The sequence below is a fragment of the Plodia interpunctella genome, chromosome 2, assembly GCF_027563975.2.
Source record: "Plodia interpunctella isolate USDA-ARS_2022_Savannah chromosome 2, ilPloInte3.2, whole genome shotgun sequence".
Classification (NCBI taxonomy): domain Eukaryota; kingdom Metazoa; phylum Arthropoda; class Insecta; order Lepidoptera; family Pyralidae; genus Plodia; species Plodia interpunctella.
In genome coordinates, this window is record NC_071295.1 from 1498351 (window position 1) to 1518693 (window position 20343).

Sequence of the window (20343 nt, forward strand, 5' to 3'; positions counted from 1 at the left end):
ATAAGATACAAATTATGTTGAGTAAACAGATAAAAACAATACTTCAACTGAAATTGGAGATAGAAAATAGAGAGAGACAATTCATATCAATAATTTTCAGTTTATAGATTTGAATTCCCTGTCTCTTATCACAAATTGGAAGACTAGCTTGACATGTACGCATTTTCCTTGCCTTCAAACGAAGCTAAATCGACTATTCGCTCGTTGTAATCAAAAACACAAATATTGTTAGATTAATATTATTAAGTATACGAAATAATACTAAAATTTGTTTAGCAAACATTGACAAAATACTCGATTTCAGCGCCTTATTAACAAAAACAAACGGCCAGGAACAGGGCAAGTAAATAGATATGGATCAGCAAATCAAATAACTTGATTCAAATGTTTCGGTCAACATTGACGGACGCCATTCGGGCCCTTCACGATACAAAGCCGAATCTCCGTATCGCAGTAACTAGGGCAAAAATTGAGGTGGCCGGTTGCCATGGCGACGCACCCCCTCTCACAACCCCCTGCCCACCCCCTCGGAGGCTGTTGCTTCGCCTGACAGATTTTACTCTCAAATAGGTACTGTACGCGATGATAATTGAATGGTTGGTTTGTTCTGTAGTATTGTCGGCTGAAGATACGATGATGACTATTATTGTACATTATATTATGTAGGTACATTGTTTGATCTTAACAGATTGTTATGCGATAGGTGTTGTATAATAGTGGAATTGGTATCCACGTGTTTGATTTATATTTTCGGCGTAAACTGGAGAACAAAATAATGTCAAAGTCATGCTTTAAATCGGATCGAATTACGTTAATTAAAACTATACCTGAAGATCGTCCAAAATGGGTCAAGAGTTGATTTTCAAATTGCTAAATATTAATTAAATCTCATTGAGATTACTAGTAAGTAACTTGTTACGCACTTGACAGTGCGTGACGCACAGGAAATCACACATGATTTTTCGGTTTCGGTCCTATCAGGGGGGTGTCTACAGTTCACAGAAATACTCTTCACCGAAAACACGTTTCGTCGAAAAAAAAATTGCTCAAAATATAGTTATAAGTTTAAATTAAAATAATCGGTAAATTCAATTCTTCTTGACAAAATTAGATTACATTAGGTAAGAATATGTTTATGATTATGTATATGATATTAACGATCTTGAAATATAAAAAAATAATAGGCGAAACGTGCTTTCGGTGAACAGTATTTCTGTCTGAGGTTCTACACGTCAGGAAACCGTCTTCAAGTCGGATGTGGTATCGACATAAAGGGACAGACCCTCCAACGTCGTCAGAAGAAAATATGTTCCTCTTCTTAGCGAGTCGGCCTTTGGGGTTGAATCTCACGCAATCGAAGCGCACTTCTTCAATTTTAATTATTTATCTTAGAAATACATTAAATTCAATTCAATTTATTTATTCAATAATAATTTTACAATTGTGTCTGAAATTCGGATAAATAATAATACAATAATAATTAAATTAACAAGAAAGATGTCAATATACAATACAAGACATAACATAGCATGCTCACTGGGTGAACTTGTCAAAGAAAGAAAAACTTGTTTTAAATCTTGTCACTTAAAGAAATCCTCTATCTCATATTAATTTCGTTCCAATAGTAATTTTGTAAACACCCCTATAACTTATAACTTATAACTTTAGGTTTTGCCTGAGGTCCACTGATAAACACTGATCAGTTGAATTTAGCAACATTTAACAATTCTTAATTCAGTGACAAAAATGTCCACTGCCAAACATTGTCTGTGACAAAAAAGTTTTACAACTTTTTTAAAATAAATGTTTACAATGAACAATGTGATTTCGTGTGTGTGTTTTTTCATGATTATTTTTGGCATATGTAAGTCATATTTAGTAAATATATTTGTGAAAGTTCCAGTTCTATTAACGATTTGGTTAGTTTAAATAAATTCTGATTAATCGGGTGTATTGTCTTATTGGTCGATAAGGTGGACTAATCATTATTACGTGATTTGAATAACGATCGATAGATGGCGCTGTAATATTTCTACAAACTTGAATATCCTAAACAACAAATTAGTAATAACTTCACAAAGTAATACTGAAAAGACTTTGCAGGATACCGTAGACCTTCGGGTGTTACGCCATGTATATTTTAATGAAAAATAATCTTTATTGCGTTAAAAAAAATCCCATTTTGAATACCATTGCATTAGCCTTTATAACTTTGGAAAAAGGTTTCTTTTAGAAAATCATTTTCTCACATATGTCTTTAAATATGTGAGAAAATGATTTTCTAAAATCTTATCTTATCACCCTGAGTTTTATTTGTTCAAAATTTCTCTTTTACATTTCGATTTGACATTGGAAAGTCTGCCACCAGCGTCTTTCGTTTGACATTGGATTTAATAACCAAGCTCCTCGTCTAGACATCTATATAGTAATAGCTTGATATCAAATCAAAACTATGTACGTATTATAATTTAGAAAACAATTTTGCAGCAATAAATTGTTTGACGAGCGCTTGACCAATTGCATTATACATAAGCGATGTAATTTTTTACTGAAATAAAATATATTTTTCTTTTTCTTTAACTCATTGTCAATGCTCAATGTATGCCTTTAGCAATACACTCACGCGCGGTTACAGAAAAAATTAGAAATTTCACAGTAAGAATGTTGGTGATGAGACAGGACAGACAGGACTTGCGTTATCTCACTGTACAGTACATATATTAGAAATTACAACTGACAAAGAAAGTCAAATCTGATTCACAATATTTGTTCTGTGACAGTTTAACACTAGCACATTACGTACGCTCAATTAATTTTAAATACTCCAATGAGTAATTATGAAGCTGTTCATTAAAATGCGGTCATTAAAAATAAGCGTCTAATAGCGACCACCGGTGCGTCCAGACATGAAAACCAGAGCACGTGGCCGGCGATAGCTAGTCACAAAATAGTGCTGGCATAGATAGATAGATAGATAAAGAGATCGACTGGAGGAACTCGCACATTCGCGGTATACTTCATGTCTGTGACATAGCAGACAAAATCCAGGCGTGTCGCTAGCGCTGGTATCGTGAAATCACATAGACAATAAATGTCTGGCCCTATGCAACTCCTGCCTGGCACTGCCAGAAGGGGCAAACCCAAGAAATGCTTGCTTGATGTCGTCAAGGATGATATGCGTGCCATTTTTGCCATTTATTCACCACAGGATTCGAAGCCAAAGGTAAACAAAGGTGCCAGGAAGGCATCAAAGAGTAGATTAAAATTCCGGTATCAAACTCATAATTGAGGTTAAAATTCATGTCTGAAACGGAAATTGCAAATAGCGTCACATCTACAATTTGTTCTTTGCACAGCACCCATTCATGTTCGCAGCTCACCCCCTCCCCACCCCCAAACTTCACCCCCCGCCCCTCACCCACTTATTTCGGCCCGAATTCACGTGAACTAGAGAAATGTACAAGTTCTGACTTGTTCGCTTGATTTTCCGATTGGATTTTAGCAATGATGTGGGATCAATTGTGACTGTTTAATTTGACATACTCAACACGTTTGATGCCAAAATGTTGAATAGTGACTATAGTAGGTAGATATAATTCAAAATTGAATTTGAATTGAACTTGAATTTTGAAATGTTCCTGATTCGTTCGTTGTATGCGACTGTCGTGATTTACGCTGCGCAGTTAAAAATATTATTGAAATTATAATAATACATATTACATGAATTTTTATCTATATTATATATAAGTTATAAAATATTAGTATCCCATAAAACAAGTCTCGAACTTACTTTTGGGCTAACTCAATCCGTGTGATTTGTCCATATATATTTATTTAATACAACACAAAAGTTTTATTGTGTAAGTAAATTAAATCATACTTATATTTTATCGAAAACGTACACTATAACGTTTTTGTAAAGTTGTCTTTGCCACAAATTCGTGGTGATTTTAAATTTTATTAACATAATTTATTTTCATACAAACAAAAGACAAACTTGATTGTTTTCAGAAACATCATATTACTTCACTACGATATGGTCGCTCGTGTTACACAAAGCAATTTTACAGGTAACACGTACATAAAACTTAAGTTTTGTTTGCATAGTCAACAAATTTTATATGGTTGAATGGTATTTGCGATGGTGGAGCGGTGGTGGTGTAATGGTTAAGACGCCCGCCTGTGGATCGAAAGGTCCCAGGTTCGAATTTCCTACTCGTGCCACATGAGTTTGTATACCAATCTGACCTATAGTAGTTTTCATCGACCACCACTTGCTTCCGGTGAAGGAAAACATCGTGGGGAAACCTGCACACTGGTTGATTCTTATTAACTTGTGTGTGAAATGGAGAAGGCAATGGCAAACCACTCCATTAATAATGCCAAGAAAGTTGTTGTGTGTGTTTCATTCCACGTAATGACCACGACCCTCAGCGATTAGGAATACGACTATGAAGAACGGTATTTGAATATTTTTTAATTATCTACCGTAGTATCTAATTATCCTCACTGAAAATCAGTTAAAATTATTATGCGTGAGTGAGTATTATTTTCTCCCATGAAGGTTTCTTATGAGTATTTGGCAAAGTATATCATATACTTTGCCCACATTCAAGTATAAGATAAACATTGCCTACACAGGAAACAGGCTTATTAATACGCGTGTATGTTAAAGGTGACGCTGCTGGATTAATTATTCATGGCACCAATATTGGATTATAGGAATTACTTTGATCCGTGTAAATAGTATCGACACAACCCACTTCCACATTAATCATGTTCGTAATGGTGAGATAAATTCTTTTTATAAGGTCCATCCATACTAATATAAATGTGAAAGTCTGTCTGTCTGTTCCACTTTCACGTCTAAACCGGTGCACTTTTTTGGACTTGATGAAAGTTGGTATGCGAGTAGTTAAGAACCCGTTCAGGCTACTTTATTTTAAAAAATCAACCCCCAAACGTCTGTAATGGGGGGTGAACATTTGTATGAAAATTATGTTTGTTTCATTTTCACAGTGGAATTCACGCGGGCTAAGCCGCGGGTTAAAGCTACAACTAAAAAGTTAAATGGTCAAAAAAGTATTAGTCTTGCCGCCTGAGTTTTATAACCAAGTTTTGTGTGCTGGTCATTAGGCCAATAATAGATTTACTTCATAATCGCTACATTCATAGACATAATGAGACCGAATTTCCCAAAAACTCTAGCAAAAGTTAGCTAAATCGGCAATTTATCTTGTCCGTCATTTACTTTCAAACTCCTGTATAAAAGGCAAACGTTTGAGCACTCAATTTAAACTAGAATTTAAATTGATTTAAAGTAGAATTCGGAATTCCGTGCTCACGCATAAATTATTGAGAACAAACTGAATCTATTTGCTGGGCACAGGTGGGCTATAATGGGGTGATTCGTTCCTGACTTACGTAGTTCTGTTTAAGGTTGTGTTAACAATGTGAAAATTACTGTAGAAAATAAATATTATCATGCCTGGGGATGCAAGGTACTTAAGTTACGGATCGTGTAAGAGAGCTTTTCAAAGACAACATTTAAAATCAAAATCAAATGAAATGATTCAGAAATCAGGGTTTCACAGGCACTTTTTCACGTCATATTCTAAATTAAATGATGTCTACCAAAGCTACAAACTACTAGCATTTGGGAACGACCACTGCTGAGAAGGAATGCCGAAAGAAACTCATTCAAACAGTGTTGGTCCCTATTATGCCAGAAGGGCTTACCATTTTTTAAATATAAATTTATGTATAATTTTTTATCAGTAATATAACAATGTAATTAAAAAAAATATTTAATTTATTTAAAAAAAATAATGAAGTAGAGACATGTATTAAAAAAAAGAGCAGTTTACAGACTGTCTTAATACTAGCTTTAAGGTATGAACAATGGGTCGTCCGTTGCCGCGTAAGCATATCGCGGTGGTCCGACATTGCGTGGGCGCATTACAGATAATGTGCACTATGCATTTATCAGAACTACATCTCTATGGGTGGCGCTATGCATAACTGGGTTGTTGTAACATCGATAATGTTATCGAGGTGAACGAAATTATCGACATTTGATAATATCGATGATTTTTGTCGATAATATAGGATTTATACAAAATTTTCATAAAAAAAACGTGCAGTTCACTGAAGAGTGCTTCTCACTGTTTTTACATAACGCACACACAGCAATACTTCCTTCTTTTTGGAACTAACTTCATACATTACTTCTTTTCATCTTAATTGAAAATAATACGCAGTGATCGAAAATTAAAGTACCTATCTAAATTGTGATTATCTCTACAAAACTACGCGACAAGAAAAAGCAAAACGAAAGAAAAGAGAAACAAAACAAGTCATGTGTTTATTTTTTTATATATAAAGGCTAATGTTTAAAGCCCATACAGCCATATCTATGGTCGTGAATCATCGTTTTTCTTACGATATGATATCGATGTTATAGAGCAAATATCGATAAAATAATATAGATATTTTAGCTTCGATATTATCGGTTTGCCGATATATCGTTTCATCTACTTTATTATCAATGTCTTGTATCATATGAAGAAATTAAAATTGTACCATTTTCATTCATTCATTTTCGCGTTTTCCGACGTCCAAAAGACCAGGGTCAGGGTCAAAAGTAAGCCTTAACACTGACTGAAATATTAAGTATTCATATCGGCTTTATTGAATTATTATTATTATTTGTTATCTCTTTTTTAACCCATTTGAGCTCAATATTCATAACAGAACTAAAGGCAAATATTAAGTAATAACAAAATAATACTGTAACATCATAAAACTGAATTCAAAAAACAATTTTCAATCATAACTGTTTACTGACAGGCTTATAGCCAGCCCTATGCTAACAAGCCCTTTAGTTCAGCCCATAACCTCGACAGACGTTTTAATTAACCCTTTCTAGTGTTCGGGCTCTCTAATCGAAAGCGGTAGCTAGGTTTGTTTACTCGTGTGTCAATTGTTTTATTCTACGCCATTTTAGCATTTCATTTGTGTCTTTGATAGACGATTTTCCTTTGCTTAATTCGGAACGGCTGAATAGACGTTTCCTTTTACCGCGTGATATACTGCTTCGATGAATTCTGGCTGGTAAAATTCGATTGCTCCATTTTCAAACGGTTTGTTTGTTTTCTTTTGTTATGTCACAATTGAACAAAATAAGCCTGATATGATTCAATTTTGTCAAAATATTTTGTGATAAAACTTTTTGGCTTTTGCCCACTTCGACTAAAATAACGTATAACGTGCCTACGTGAAAATGTAGCGGGAAATAGTACTCAGATATTAAGTTTTATCGGCAGTTATTCATTGTTATCTAGGAAATGTAGTGTATCTGTTAGTTGTTTAATTTGTGCAATATGTGTTGATGGGTTTGGCGCGACGGACATTTTAATTAAACTGCCTAGTTTTGTACGTCACGGATATCATCAACGTGTTGTTTTTTTTTCACTTTATCTGTCAATGTATTTTGTTTACGAATAATATTCTAAGACTTGAAATAGAAATTAATTATTAACATTTACTTTACATAGTACAATGAATTATCAAAGTTCTTATTAGTGTTTAATATTATTTTCATGGTTAATATTTAAGTTTTATTATATAAATTATATAAATGTATATAACTATTATATATACTAAAAGAATAAAAGTATTTACAACATAAGTACTGTAAGTAAAAATTAAAACTAAAATAACAAATACAAAATTAATTTAAATAAAAAATTGACACTAAATCGCCGTGGTCGTGCGGTATAGTTCCCAGTAGGCTGGCGACATTTCCTATTTGTATGGCCAAACTCAAACGTTGGCCAAAATAGTAACCAAAATTTACTATTATGTATATATTTTATCGTATATTTTCGGTCAACACATTACATTAATATGTGATTCTATTGTCGTCCGATCTATTTGGTCGAATAATATCTGAAAATTACACAACAACTTACAATTAACTGGTTATGTCGCTTCCATCTGGCCTGCTATCTTGATGTCGTGAAATACTATGTGTGCCCATGGTCTGTCAACTAATGATGCCGTGTGAAAAGGAATGTAAATAGTAAGATGGCGGATCTTTGGCTCCGACTATGACTGAGAAAAGAAGCGGGAAACAGATGTGAGAGAAACAAAAAAGGGATCGTTAAGACACTTTAATACAACATGTATAGCTGCAATAAAGTACAGCTAGCTCTTGAGCGCTAATATCACGCTGCTCCGCGGCAGATTAACCGCCATGATGAGACTTTATTGCCGCACGCTAAGCGGAAAACTGTTATTGTATTTTTAATGATCTGAGCGGTGCTCTATGTACAAGATGTGAAAATCATTGTACAGACGTGTTGGGACTCCACCAAAGCTGGGCGGTAAATAAATAAATATATTAGGACAAATCACACAAATTCAGCTATCCGCAAAGTAAGTTCTAGACTTGTGTTATGGGATACTAACTCAACGATACTATATTTTATAACATATACATATATAGATAAATATCCAAGACCCGGGGCAATCAGAAAAAGATTATTTTCCATCATTATCCGACCGGGGATTGAACCTGGGACCTCTCGGTTTAGAGGCAAGCACTTTACCACTACGTCACCGAGGTCGTCGTCGAGCGGTGTTTCAAATAATCAACTGAAGTCAAATTGACCATAAACGCCTAATCTGATAATCACTAGTATTAGAAATAAGACATTCGATAAAATAGAAAAATATATTATCGTAAATCAATTAAATAACGTTAATTTATTGATTTATTTACTATTGTGCTACGTAACAGTCTCGTAGGATTTTGATCCTCATGTGCTCCCAGTTGCATTGTTGGCTGTGACTTCGAAGCCCGAAATCCCCGTTTCTACAGTTTGTGTTGAGAGTTCCAACCAAAAACGAAACAGGTTTATTTCGTTTTTGGTTGAACGTTGCATGCAATTCATGCAAGTTTTTTTTTACTTAGTTAAAAGTTCGTGAAAATGCATGCCTCGCTGCATTCCCAGATCAGCATTTGCGAACATAGCTCACGATTTTTCGCCAAAAACTGTGTGAAATTTTATCTGAAGCAAAACGGGTAAAAAATTACCGCAGAGTGAGTGCACCGGCTGCACGGTCGTGGTTTCCTTTGCCAGTTCCAAAACCGAATAAGTCTGAAAAATGTGACGTTCGCGCCATGTTTTTTCAGCGCGGGAATTAAAGGTTTCTTTGCGTATTGTTCAGATTAGAATATAAAATACTGGTTGTCGATCGCGGCTTCGCTCGCAGCTAAAAATAGTATATGTCACTCTCCTCTAGGTCTCCAACTATCATGGTATTGTCATTAAAGAAGGATGGACAAACACTTTTATAGTATGAATTAATTAGTATTTAATTTACATATTATATTTATGTTCCCTTCAAAATTAACTATTAAAATCAAGTTATCCAGAAAACTCAAATTTACTACTTTTACAAAACAAAACATATGCTATATCAATAAGTAATAGGATCTGTAGGTAGTACAGGTTTCGACCTCTAAATAATTCAAAAGATTGTGTAAAGGGTTTTGTAGATTTTTTCGAATGACGTTCTGTTTGAGATTCTAAACTCCTTTCATATGCGTCCCTAAACCGCAAAACACCCTTGAGCCCTGACAAACAACATTTGATGTCCAAAAACTTCTGCCCAAAAGAATATTCCTCACTTTACGCTAAATTAGACACAAAAAATATTAAAAAGTTTGAAGTCACAAGCGAATTCTGAGAATTGCTTGACAAAAGTTCAAAATAAAGGTACTTAGAATTAACATATTTTTTACAAGTTTTTTTGTTTATAACCGACCAAACTTTTATCTTATTTTTTAAATTTTATTTTAATTTATTATCGTCGTTGTCACTGCAGGCTGTAGTTTCATCATCATCCCAGTGCGGGCAAAAATTTCCTTTAAAAAAATAAATAATTAAGGGGTTTTAATTATTTGTTATTCTATATAAACTTAATTATTTATATAATTTACTCTATATATCTTTATAATTACTATATATTGATTTATTTTAAATTTATCTCTTTCATCATGGTTTTGCCGGTTTCTTCCTCAGCCGCTGAGCGACTTTTTTTAACCGTCAGATCAAAAGCTTGCCTTTATCCTTCATATCTAATGTTTAGTTACCGCGCCCCGCGGTTATTCCTGTATAATGCAATTATTTCAATTTCCGCGGTTTCCTACAATTGTTTTCCCAGCCGACCTTCCCGGACACGCCCACGGAGCCTAATCAAAGAAATGAAAAAGGGCTTCATTCAATTTTTCTATTAAAAAAAAAAAGAAGCAAAGTTGTTGTTCTTCGCTATATTTTGTTTTGTTAATCGAAATTTATCATTAAGATATTAGAGTTGTGGGAAGAGCATTATTGGATTTAGTAAACCGTTCGTAGATTATTTATATTTAGCTTTAAAATGTCAATTTCCTTCGAGTCAAGCGTTTCGTTGGTGTGCAGCGTCCCCCCACACCAACGAAACGCTTGTTGTTAGGAATTCAAACGTTACAACTTTATTGGTATTTTATTAGTACTTACATATAACGAATTAGAAGGAAAACTATCCATTCCTAAGTTGGCTTTATAAGTATAGGAGTAAAAGTCGACCAACTGTGTTCTACTATAAAACATCGAACACCTTCATGGAAAATATGGAACCCTACACTGCATGTGGCCCGACACGCATTTGGCCGATTATTTATATAAATTTTATTCAAATGAACAAGACACTTTTTTAAAAGAATAACAATCGAAATTTGTCATTAAATATTCAATAATGTCTCTTTGACGATTTAATATTATCCTTGTAAATTTATAAAGATCAACGAACGTAAATTTATACGTTCATCAAAAATAGTTTCTCATTTTAAAACGAAATAGAAATATAAGAGACAGAATGAAAGCAAAAGTGATATCGTGAAGTGCTAAAACAAAATAACCACTTGTGCCCAATGCAACGATGCTGGGAATATACTAGAAATTTTTTCACATTTTATCGGAGCACTAAAAGCATTACGTGAAGTAATGACGTAAATCCCCGCCATTAAAGGTTCCGTTCAATGAGGAGATGAACATTCTGTATTTGGTACCCCACCTGGGGTTATATCTTATTAGCTTACTCACTGTCCACTGTCCTAATTATTTCGTCTTCCTCCACCACGGGACGTCGTAGCCCAGGGTCCGCTCTCCCACTTTTCCTTCTCCACTTCCCGTGTGAAGTCTTCGGCATATTTTGTTGTCACTTCATTGGCACACGTATCATTGTTGACGACATCATACATAAGGCAGATTTCTTTACTTTAGGAATTACTGGTTTCAAGGTTAGCGTTTCTGTACATTGCATAAACTATACTAGGACAACTCTATCTATGCTACATAGATGTATTATTTAATACTATGCTATTATATGCTATGCTATTGCAAAGTTCCTCACCGCTGAGACTCAGGTTTATTCCTAGTTCGATTATTTAATTAATTATTAACTGCTTCAAAGTTGGCATCCAATTGCAAAAAATACGTAATATTTATGCGAGATATTAGTATTTAAGATAGTTGCTTTATGAAGATGTGTGTTTATGTGTGTGACTTGTGATACAAGTGAATTTTAAGAATATATTTTGTTACCGGCGTAATTTGCTTGTTTATGCTAGACGTGTGGCCTCGTACGACATGGTCTTATTCTACAGAACCCTCACGCCACCTTCTATACTTCCCTATTACTTATCTACGGTGCGGTTAGGGACCCGTAGGCACCCGCTTAATCTATGTAGGGATTAGCGATTCTCTGGCAGTGTGGCGCAAACTTGTGCGGTTTCCCAACTAAGCGATTATTCAACTTCCCTTGTTAGTGCTTGAGTACACTAAGCGTTTCGTGTCGTGTGAAAAAAATACGCAGTAAGTTGTTACGTAGAATTTTAAGATTTTTTAGTTTTTATTTTTATAGGTTAATAAGACTGTTGGAAATTTTATGATGTGCCTGTGACTGACTATGAACCGAAAGGTCCCAAGTTCGAATAGTAACCTGTATAATATAGTAACCTGACTCACGTATAGTAGTTTTCATTGATCACCACGTGATCTAAAACATCAACTTGTGTGTGAAATGGAGAAGGCAATGAAGCGAAAACTGGCTAAACTCGATGAAGTAGGTGCAAAGTAGAAACGGAGAAAACACCCAACCAGTACCTATTTTCTGTTGTACGACTTGCAATAAACATTTAACATATACCCATATTATGGGCTTTACATACTGCTTGAGAAGTTTAGTATGTTGAGGCACTTACTGGCTTCAATATCACAAACGTTTATTACGGAACAGAACGGCTCGGCCATTTGACATAAATTCACGCAAATCAATAAAGGCGATGAGATTATCCAAAAAGGATTTATGACAAAAACGTTTGTCGTAAATTTTCCCCTTTAGTCTTTAGGGCAACGCCCTGGGGACTACCTGGAAGAAAGGTTACTAAATCTGAAAATTTGATTCAGTAAACAAATAAGCGATTCACTGTTCCTTTTTTTTAAATCCCCGACTACACAAGGAGTGGAGTTGTAAGTTTAACATGTCTGTGTATCTGTATATCTGTCTGTAGCATCGTAGCAGCAGATCAACTGAATCGATTATTATCTCGTTCTTTTATTTGAAAGAGAATTTAATCGAGAGTGCTCTTAGCTATGTTTGCAAAATATATTCAGCCGTTTGGAAATCGTCTCTTTTCTAGCGGATGAGATGATGCCAGCCACTTCGGAGTCGGGGGTTAATTTTACTATTCACTTTAATGTCCGTGCGTGGTGACATATAAACTAAATACATTTGTATTTTTATACCAATTTTAGAAATATATCTTTCTCATCTTCACGTGACCCCGGGCTTCGCGCCGTCACAGCCCCAAATGATACCGAACAACAGAAAACGACAAATGAGGGAGAGTGAGAAACAGAATCGTATTGTCTATGATGTCACCAGAAATCTAGAAAAATTAAAAAGATTTGCTAGAAAAATGAATTCTATAAATTCTTCTAGGCACAGGCCTGTATTTTGGAATCCAGTGTTCGACCGTTATTTAAGCAAGGAACAAAGTGAGTTAAGTTTAGGTACTAATACTCGCTTACTTTTTTTGATTGCTGGTATTTCACACGTAATCTTGTATAGTTGGCTATCTGTTTGTGCAACAAACAATAGATTATATCACCTTCTTGCGAATTTGCCTTTTTGCTACTAAACGAAAATCTTTTGTTTTTTAATTACTTTGCCCAGAAATTGAAAATGTAAATTAGCGATTTTTTTTCTTGGTTATACTTTGGCTATGTTAATCTGCTATTTTGAGAATCTAATATTTTAAAAATTTGATATTTTCGGACTCTCATATTATGCGAATAAAGGCACGTTGCCTCATATATATATATAACACATAATAGCAGTCCTACAGTACAGACTTATGTCTACACCCAAGCATGTTAACTTGACAAGTGGTTGGCTAGATTACGACTGTCATGCCGCCATTTTGGTAGACAAGACATTTCTCTGTCTTGACATCTGTATTAATTAGGAGGGAGTAGAGGCCAGGCTACTATTACCAGGACAAGTATTTCGGGTTCCTATGTGTTGTAAGTAGTAAATATTTAAATAATGCTTATATATACATCACTTCCTTATCCTTTAATAGGTGGTTCTCAGAGTTTCGCGAAACGCGACCTCTGCGGCGACGCTTTCATTGCGATCTGTCAATTTTCTTGAGGAAGGAATCATTTCCAAAATCAATCATTCATAAAAATTTGCAATAACACAGTACAAATTAACTATTTTAAAGCATGGAATTAGTAGATACTGTACCTACTAGTTCCATGTTTTAAAGTCCTTAGTAAATTAATTCTTGTCTTTGTTAAAATTTGAAAAATTGTAATGACAGCGCAGCGATTGAAACGCTCTGTGAACTAGTGGGGTGGTTCGTCGCTCGTGTAAAACCATAATAAATTATATACCAAATCCTTTCTCAGGAATCACTATTAAAAAACCTGTAAAAAGGCTGTAAACCTGTAAATAGACATCCAAACGCTGATTCTACTTACGTTTTCAAAATCTATTGGCAAGTTTCAAAGTAAATTAATCTTTTGTTTCAGTTCCAATAGATCTGAACAAAAGACGTTCTGAAAGACACTATCCCTTTTTAATCTTCAGGGGCAATTTGTAAAAACTTGTGCCCGAACATTACAGCTGAATCGTTGCTCTGTTACCTCGAATTCCCTCCAAAATATATCACCCATCTTCGTTAGTTACTCCCAAAAGTATACTTTTCTCTGTCTAGCATTCTAATCCTGGGTTTATGCTATTATATCTGTCACATTTCAACCTCCATACATCACGTCTACAAGAGCGATCTAAGCCCCAGAAATAAGTGTTTATTGCTGGTCCTTCCAGCCGGACACGTCGACTGGATTTGCTAAAATGAGTCTTATATCCTTCTGTTAAGAACTGTGAAAGGGTTATTCAGTTCAGGTGTGTGGATAAAGGTTTATCCCGCAGTTACTCATGGCACATGTGTCGTTTGAAGACATTGAACTATGAGGATTTACCCGACTCCCGATAAAGTGTGTGCTGTTACATTAATTCTTCATTCAATATCCCTTTGGGGTCAGGTAAACTTAGTTGGGGCACTTAGGGTTTAGTTTGTGTTGGAGTGGGTGGAAGTTGAGCAAACTTCATTGTGTCATTGCCGTAATATATTCTACTTCCTACTAATATTATAAATGCGAAAGTTTGAGAGGATGTATGTATGTATGTTAATCTTTCACGCAAAATCTACTGGACGGATTTTTATGAAATTTGGTGCATGCGCAGAATATAACCTGTAATAACACACAGGGTACTTTTCATTTCGAAATTCCCACGGGAGCGTAGCCCCGGGGCGCGGCTAATGTAATAATAAAGTGAATAAATATACTGGCTCAAACGTAACAATTTTCTTGGCGTTATTCATGAAGTGGTTTGCCATTTGCTTCTCACGTTGACACACAAGTTAATAATCAACAAGTGTGCAGGTTTCCTCACGACGTTTCCCCTTCGTCATCATTCATCATACATGAATCAGATTTATATACAAACCATGTGGCACAAGTATTCGAACCTGGGACCTTTCGATCCATAGGCGGGGGTCTTAACCATTACACCACCACCGCTTCAGTACGCATGAGTACATTAATTTTAAGGAACGTTTTCTTTTATTTTTTTTTGAAAGCCATCTGACCATATTTTATTCTTATATTTCAGCTCTCACGTATATTTATATTTTAAGCGTTTTTATTATTATATAAAGAGGATTTTTTTAAAGATTAATATGCTACCAGTATGACTAAATTGTATTAAACACAGAATATTCATGAAACCTCAATTTATTACGAATATATATATTAGGACAAATCACACATATTGAGCTAACCCCATAGTAAGTTCGAGACTTGTGTTATGGGGATACTAACTCAACAATACTATATTTTGTAACAAATACATATATCTATATATGTATTAAAAAACAAACATCCAAGACCCGGCCCAATCAGAAAAAGGTCATTTTCCATCATGACCCGACCGGGGACTGAACCCAGGACTTCTCGGTTCAGTGGCAAGAAATTTACCACTGCGCCACCGAGGCCGTCGGCGGTGCACACGCACATGACTGGTAAACGTGTATGTTTACAGTATCCTGTTGTAACAATAAAATATAATCAATTCATAATTCATTTATTTGTGATGTGACTTATATTTGGTTCTTAAAAATAAAATACAATATTCCATGCTGTGTCATTTATCAATCACAAATCAACTATTGAACGGCGCCGTCTATTGCCGGAGGCCCAAATCCATGTCTAGGTCGCTGATAACAAGTAACTTAAAAATTCAAAAGGGTTTCTTTAAAATCTTCAATCGATTATGATTAATTTAAATCTATCAGGGCGCCTCTTGAATAGGCAAATCAAACAAAAACTGGCAAGTTAGAATTAAATAATAAAAAATAAAACAACAGGGAATGCGAGCCGCCTACAGTAATTTCAACGACAAAAGCTTTCTGTTTCTAATCATGGCAGGTACGAGCCTTCTATTCGGAGTGCAAAGTCTGCTCCTGTTAAATTATTCATTTGTCTTCAGGCATGGGCGAAGGCCAGGCCAGAACTGGTCCATTTTAAATTCAATTTAAAGCCAGTGGGCGAAACTCGACCATTTAAAAAAAGCCCGCCCTCTGTTTGTCTTTGGAAGTCTGCCTGGAGGTGGTGATTGAATGCTAAGCCGACAGGGCCGTATCAGGCGGAGAACGTTTTTAAAATCGAGGATTTTGTGGATTACTGTGCTAATTCTAAGGCTGGATTTAAATTTGAAATAGTTTGATTCTGTGATTTGTTTATACGTAAATTGACACATGTTCCTTTGCTTGTATTGACAAGAATATATATATTTATTTAATAGCAATTAAATAATTATACATAATATTTCAGGTTTCTTCTCTATTTTATGCTAATTCATTCACGAATTATAGTGAAATATTTTCCAGAGTGAAAATATCTCACTATATTTCTTATTTCGAGTGTCTGCTCGTAAAACTGATATTTTATCTTCAGTCATCAATTCGAATTACGTTTCTTAAATGTGTGACGTTTCATGGGTAAAGTTACCTACCTACCTTATGGTCGATTTTTAGTTAACTACACAAATTTCTGTAATCTGCAACTCAAAAATTCAAACACATAGAAAAAGCAAACCATTCGTCCAACCAACCAAACGAATGGTATTTGTACGATTAATCGTGAAATGTCAAATATAATTTTATTATATCGTAAAGTGATATAAATTTGTTCATGTTTTCTCGAATAGAATTTTGACAGTTTTGTTTTTTTTTTCTCGCCAGTGTCGGAGCAAGGTCCACACGAGAAGCGACTGTTGAACGCGCTGCTCCTCAACTACAACACCCTGGAGCGGCCGGTTGCGAACGAGAGCGAACCGCTCGAGGTCAAGTTCGGATTGACCCTGCAACAAATCATCGACGTGGTGAGTACAGCCCTGTGTTCTAGCGATAGCAGTGTATTTGGACAGTGTTAAGTCGCGGATTCTTTTTTTTTTAATATTGAGAAATAAATTTGAAATTTACAATGCTGAATTTTATGGTTTTTTTCCTTTGTGTTATGTTATACCTGAATATATGTTTCATTATAGCAATATTACTTGTACGTTTTACGATTACACTAATTTATTACCGATCAAATTTATTTTATATATATATACTTCAGTGCACTGTCCAAATGCGCAGAAAATTGTTTATTTATTTTGAAGTTGAGGTGGCTCGGTGGAAATCCAAGAAAAATACTTCGGTATTTTAAAATAGAGCCAATATTTTTGTAGTTTTATTTTCGGAGAGGAATTGAAGGATCATAGAGTGATAGTTATTATATCAGGTTGAAATTAATACACATTTTCAGCATATATTCTATACATAGGTATTCTATACATAAGCGCTCAGTTATTTATTTTGTAATTTAACTACAAAAATGTATTTTAGGGTCAAAATAAAAGTTACAAAGCTACAAAAACTAAAATTATTTTTATGATTTGCCGAAATCACTAGACTGTTTTTGATTGTATTACATATTGTTAAATGTATATAAGGTGATCCATCAATAAGCAAAATGACCTTTAGTTTCTCTCCGAGTTATTCTTCCACCTTATTGATCAAAGATCGGACAGTTTAATTAATCATTCGTTTGAAATCAATTGACGATTTTACCTTTTTGAAAAAAAAAAACTAATATCTAGTGCAATCTGATCTAATGATTGCATTAGTTTTTCAATAAAGTTGAAGGATATTAGTTTTTAAATAATAATGATGTCACAATATTGTGGATGAATGCTGAGTTTTGATGTTTTTTTTTTTTATTATAACGGATAATCCTGTTCCTCAGATATTTGTTGATTTACGTTAAGTGATATAGCTGAACCACAAATAGGTAATACTTTAATTATAATTAAAATTAAACTGATCTAATTTATCAAATGATCTATTACTATTGTAAAGTGACTCTTTTAAGATCGTAGGCACATTGGGTTTGACTAATTAAATATATTTTGGATTTAAGTTTTGAGTGAGCGATTAATGGCTCCGCCACGAAGCTGTTTTGTCGTAATGAGAGAGCGATATTTTGTAAAGATAGGGTAAAGGCAGAAACACAGTTCATAGTATTAGTTTATAGCAAATAAATAAAAGGTACCTATAAAGCGAAAAAACAAAAACCGGGTTACACTCCGGGAGTGCTGGCAGAAGTGAAAACTTGAATATTAACGTTGTGCTTGACGTCTAACGAATTTTCGATCAGGTCACGTGTCCTGACGCGAGTTTAACATTTTTTACCCATCACAAAAAGTGCACAATGCCGCTAAAGAATTTTCACGTCAAAAAAATTAAGTCAACATAAAAATACAGTATCTTATCACGCTTTTTATCTCACTGTATTCAATGGTTCAATGGTATCAAAATCTAAGCTCTTTTATGAAAGTAAAGGACACACATAAAATTAACACCAGACATAAAGACAGACTTTATTTGCCTATAGCTAGAATAAGGATGCTAAAAACTAGTCCGCACTATATGGCAATCAGAATATATAATAAATTACCGGCATTTATTAAAAACGAAAATAATTTAAAAAGTTCTCAAATGCCTTAAAATCCTTTCTGCTTTCAAAAAATTATTACTCAGTAAAGGAATACCTTGACATGTAATGGAATTGTAATTGTTATTTAAAGTATTTAATATGTATTCATAAATAATCTAAGTGTCTAATATATGTATTTGAATATGAATTAATTAAATCATTTTTTTTTTATAAATTTTTATCTATTAATCAATTATTTTAACATTGTTTTATATAAAATATACTACTGTAATGACTACATTTGCAATACTCGCTGAGTTGCTATGATAAGAACAAAATTGTACATAACACCTGTATTGTAATTATGACTCATAGTTGGCAAATAAATGTTTGAATCTTTGAATCTTTGAATCTTTGGTTGAAAAATATATTTTACAAACTTATGTTCTATGTAAATTTTATGGCAATACTTTTAAATTACCATATTACTTTATTCTATCCTTATATATTATAAAACAAAGTCCTCCCCGGCGTCTGTCTGTCTGTTAGAGATAAACTCAAAAATTTCAAGCGGTTTTCACCAATAGATAGTGTGATTCTGGAGGAAGGTTTAGGTGTATAATTTATTGTGTTACCCATTTATCCATTTACCCATTATCATCAGCCTACTCTTTCCCACTTGATGTGGGATCGGTGCAGCGTGTCAGTCTCCTCCACTTCTCCCTGTCTGATGATAACCGATCTTTTACTTTTTATTAGCCTAACCAAACGCACTCAATCTTTTTCGGTCCCTACTTCTACTTTTTATGCTTTGTATATTGCTTTACAAATTTTGTTTACATGAAGGTAGTACGGAGAAATACATTCGTCATTAGACACACTTACTTTATTGTGTACTTACATTGTTATATTACTGATAAAAAATGATACACAAATTTATATTTAAAAAATGGTAAGCCCTTCTGGCATGATAGGGACCAACACTGTTTGAATGAGTATCTTTCGGCATTTCTTCTCAGCAGTGGTCGTTCCGAAATGATTATAGTTTGTAGCTTTGTTAAATATAATTTAATTTAGAATATGACGTGAAAAAGTGCCTGTGAAGGCCTAATTTCTGAATAAATGATTTGATTTTGATTTTATAGACCGTATTAACATACCTACATGCAAACGTTTTGTATACTACATACAAAGCGTAGGCTATATACACAGGACATAGTCGAGTGGGGTGCGACGGAGCGTGGAAAGTACGCTCAATATACTCCGCTGAGCCCGATGTGCCCCACTGTGCGACACGCTTTTCACTGGATATCGCCTTTATACACACTGGGCTCTCGCACTAGTGCTGACAATCGATAGCCCGCTATTCGATAGTCGATAGTCTAAGCGACTAAAGGCTAAGCGCACCGTAGGACACCTATCGCACAGGTGTTCGAATAACCTGACCAGTCATGCAGAGAAACGCAGGATGCAAGCCGTTTCCAAGCGATCATCTTGGACTTCCTTGGAGGAGGCCTAGGTCTAACAGTGAGCTGAAATGAATGATTATAGGACTATCGATAATTGACGTTTAAGGCGTGTGGTTCCGAATGGGACCCCTCCATATCCTCGGATGTGCACCTGATAGACAACAATCATTCGCATGGTGGGTTAACGTCAGGTAGACGGCCTGTTGTAAAAT

At 34.6% G+C, this 20343-nt stretch overlaps 1 protein-coding gene across 4 annotated transcripts in view; it reads left to right on the forward strand.

The window, feature by feature from the left end:
* nAChRalpha6 (nicotinic Acetylcholine Receptor alpha6) overlaps positions 1-20343 on the forward strand; it is a 130186-nt gene that overhangs the window by 57807 nt on the left and 52036 nt on the right. For all 4 annotated transcript variants that reach the window (XM_053753835.2, XM_053753818.2, XM_053753808.2 and 1 more), the window contains exon 2: positions 16925-17064. In XM_053753835.2, coding sequence (XP_053609810.1) covers positions 16925-17064 — 140 coding nt within the window. The remainder of the gene's footprint in view (positions 1-16924; positions 17065-20343) is intronic.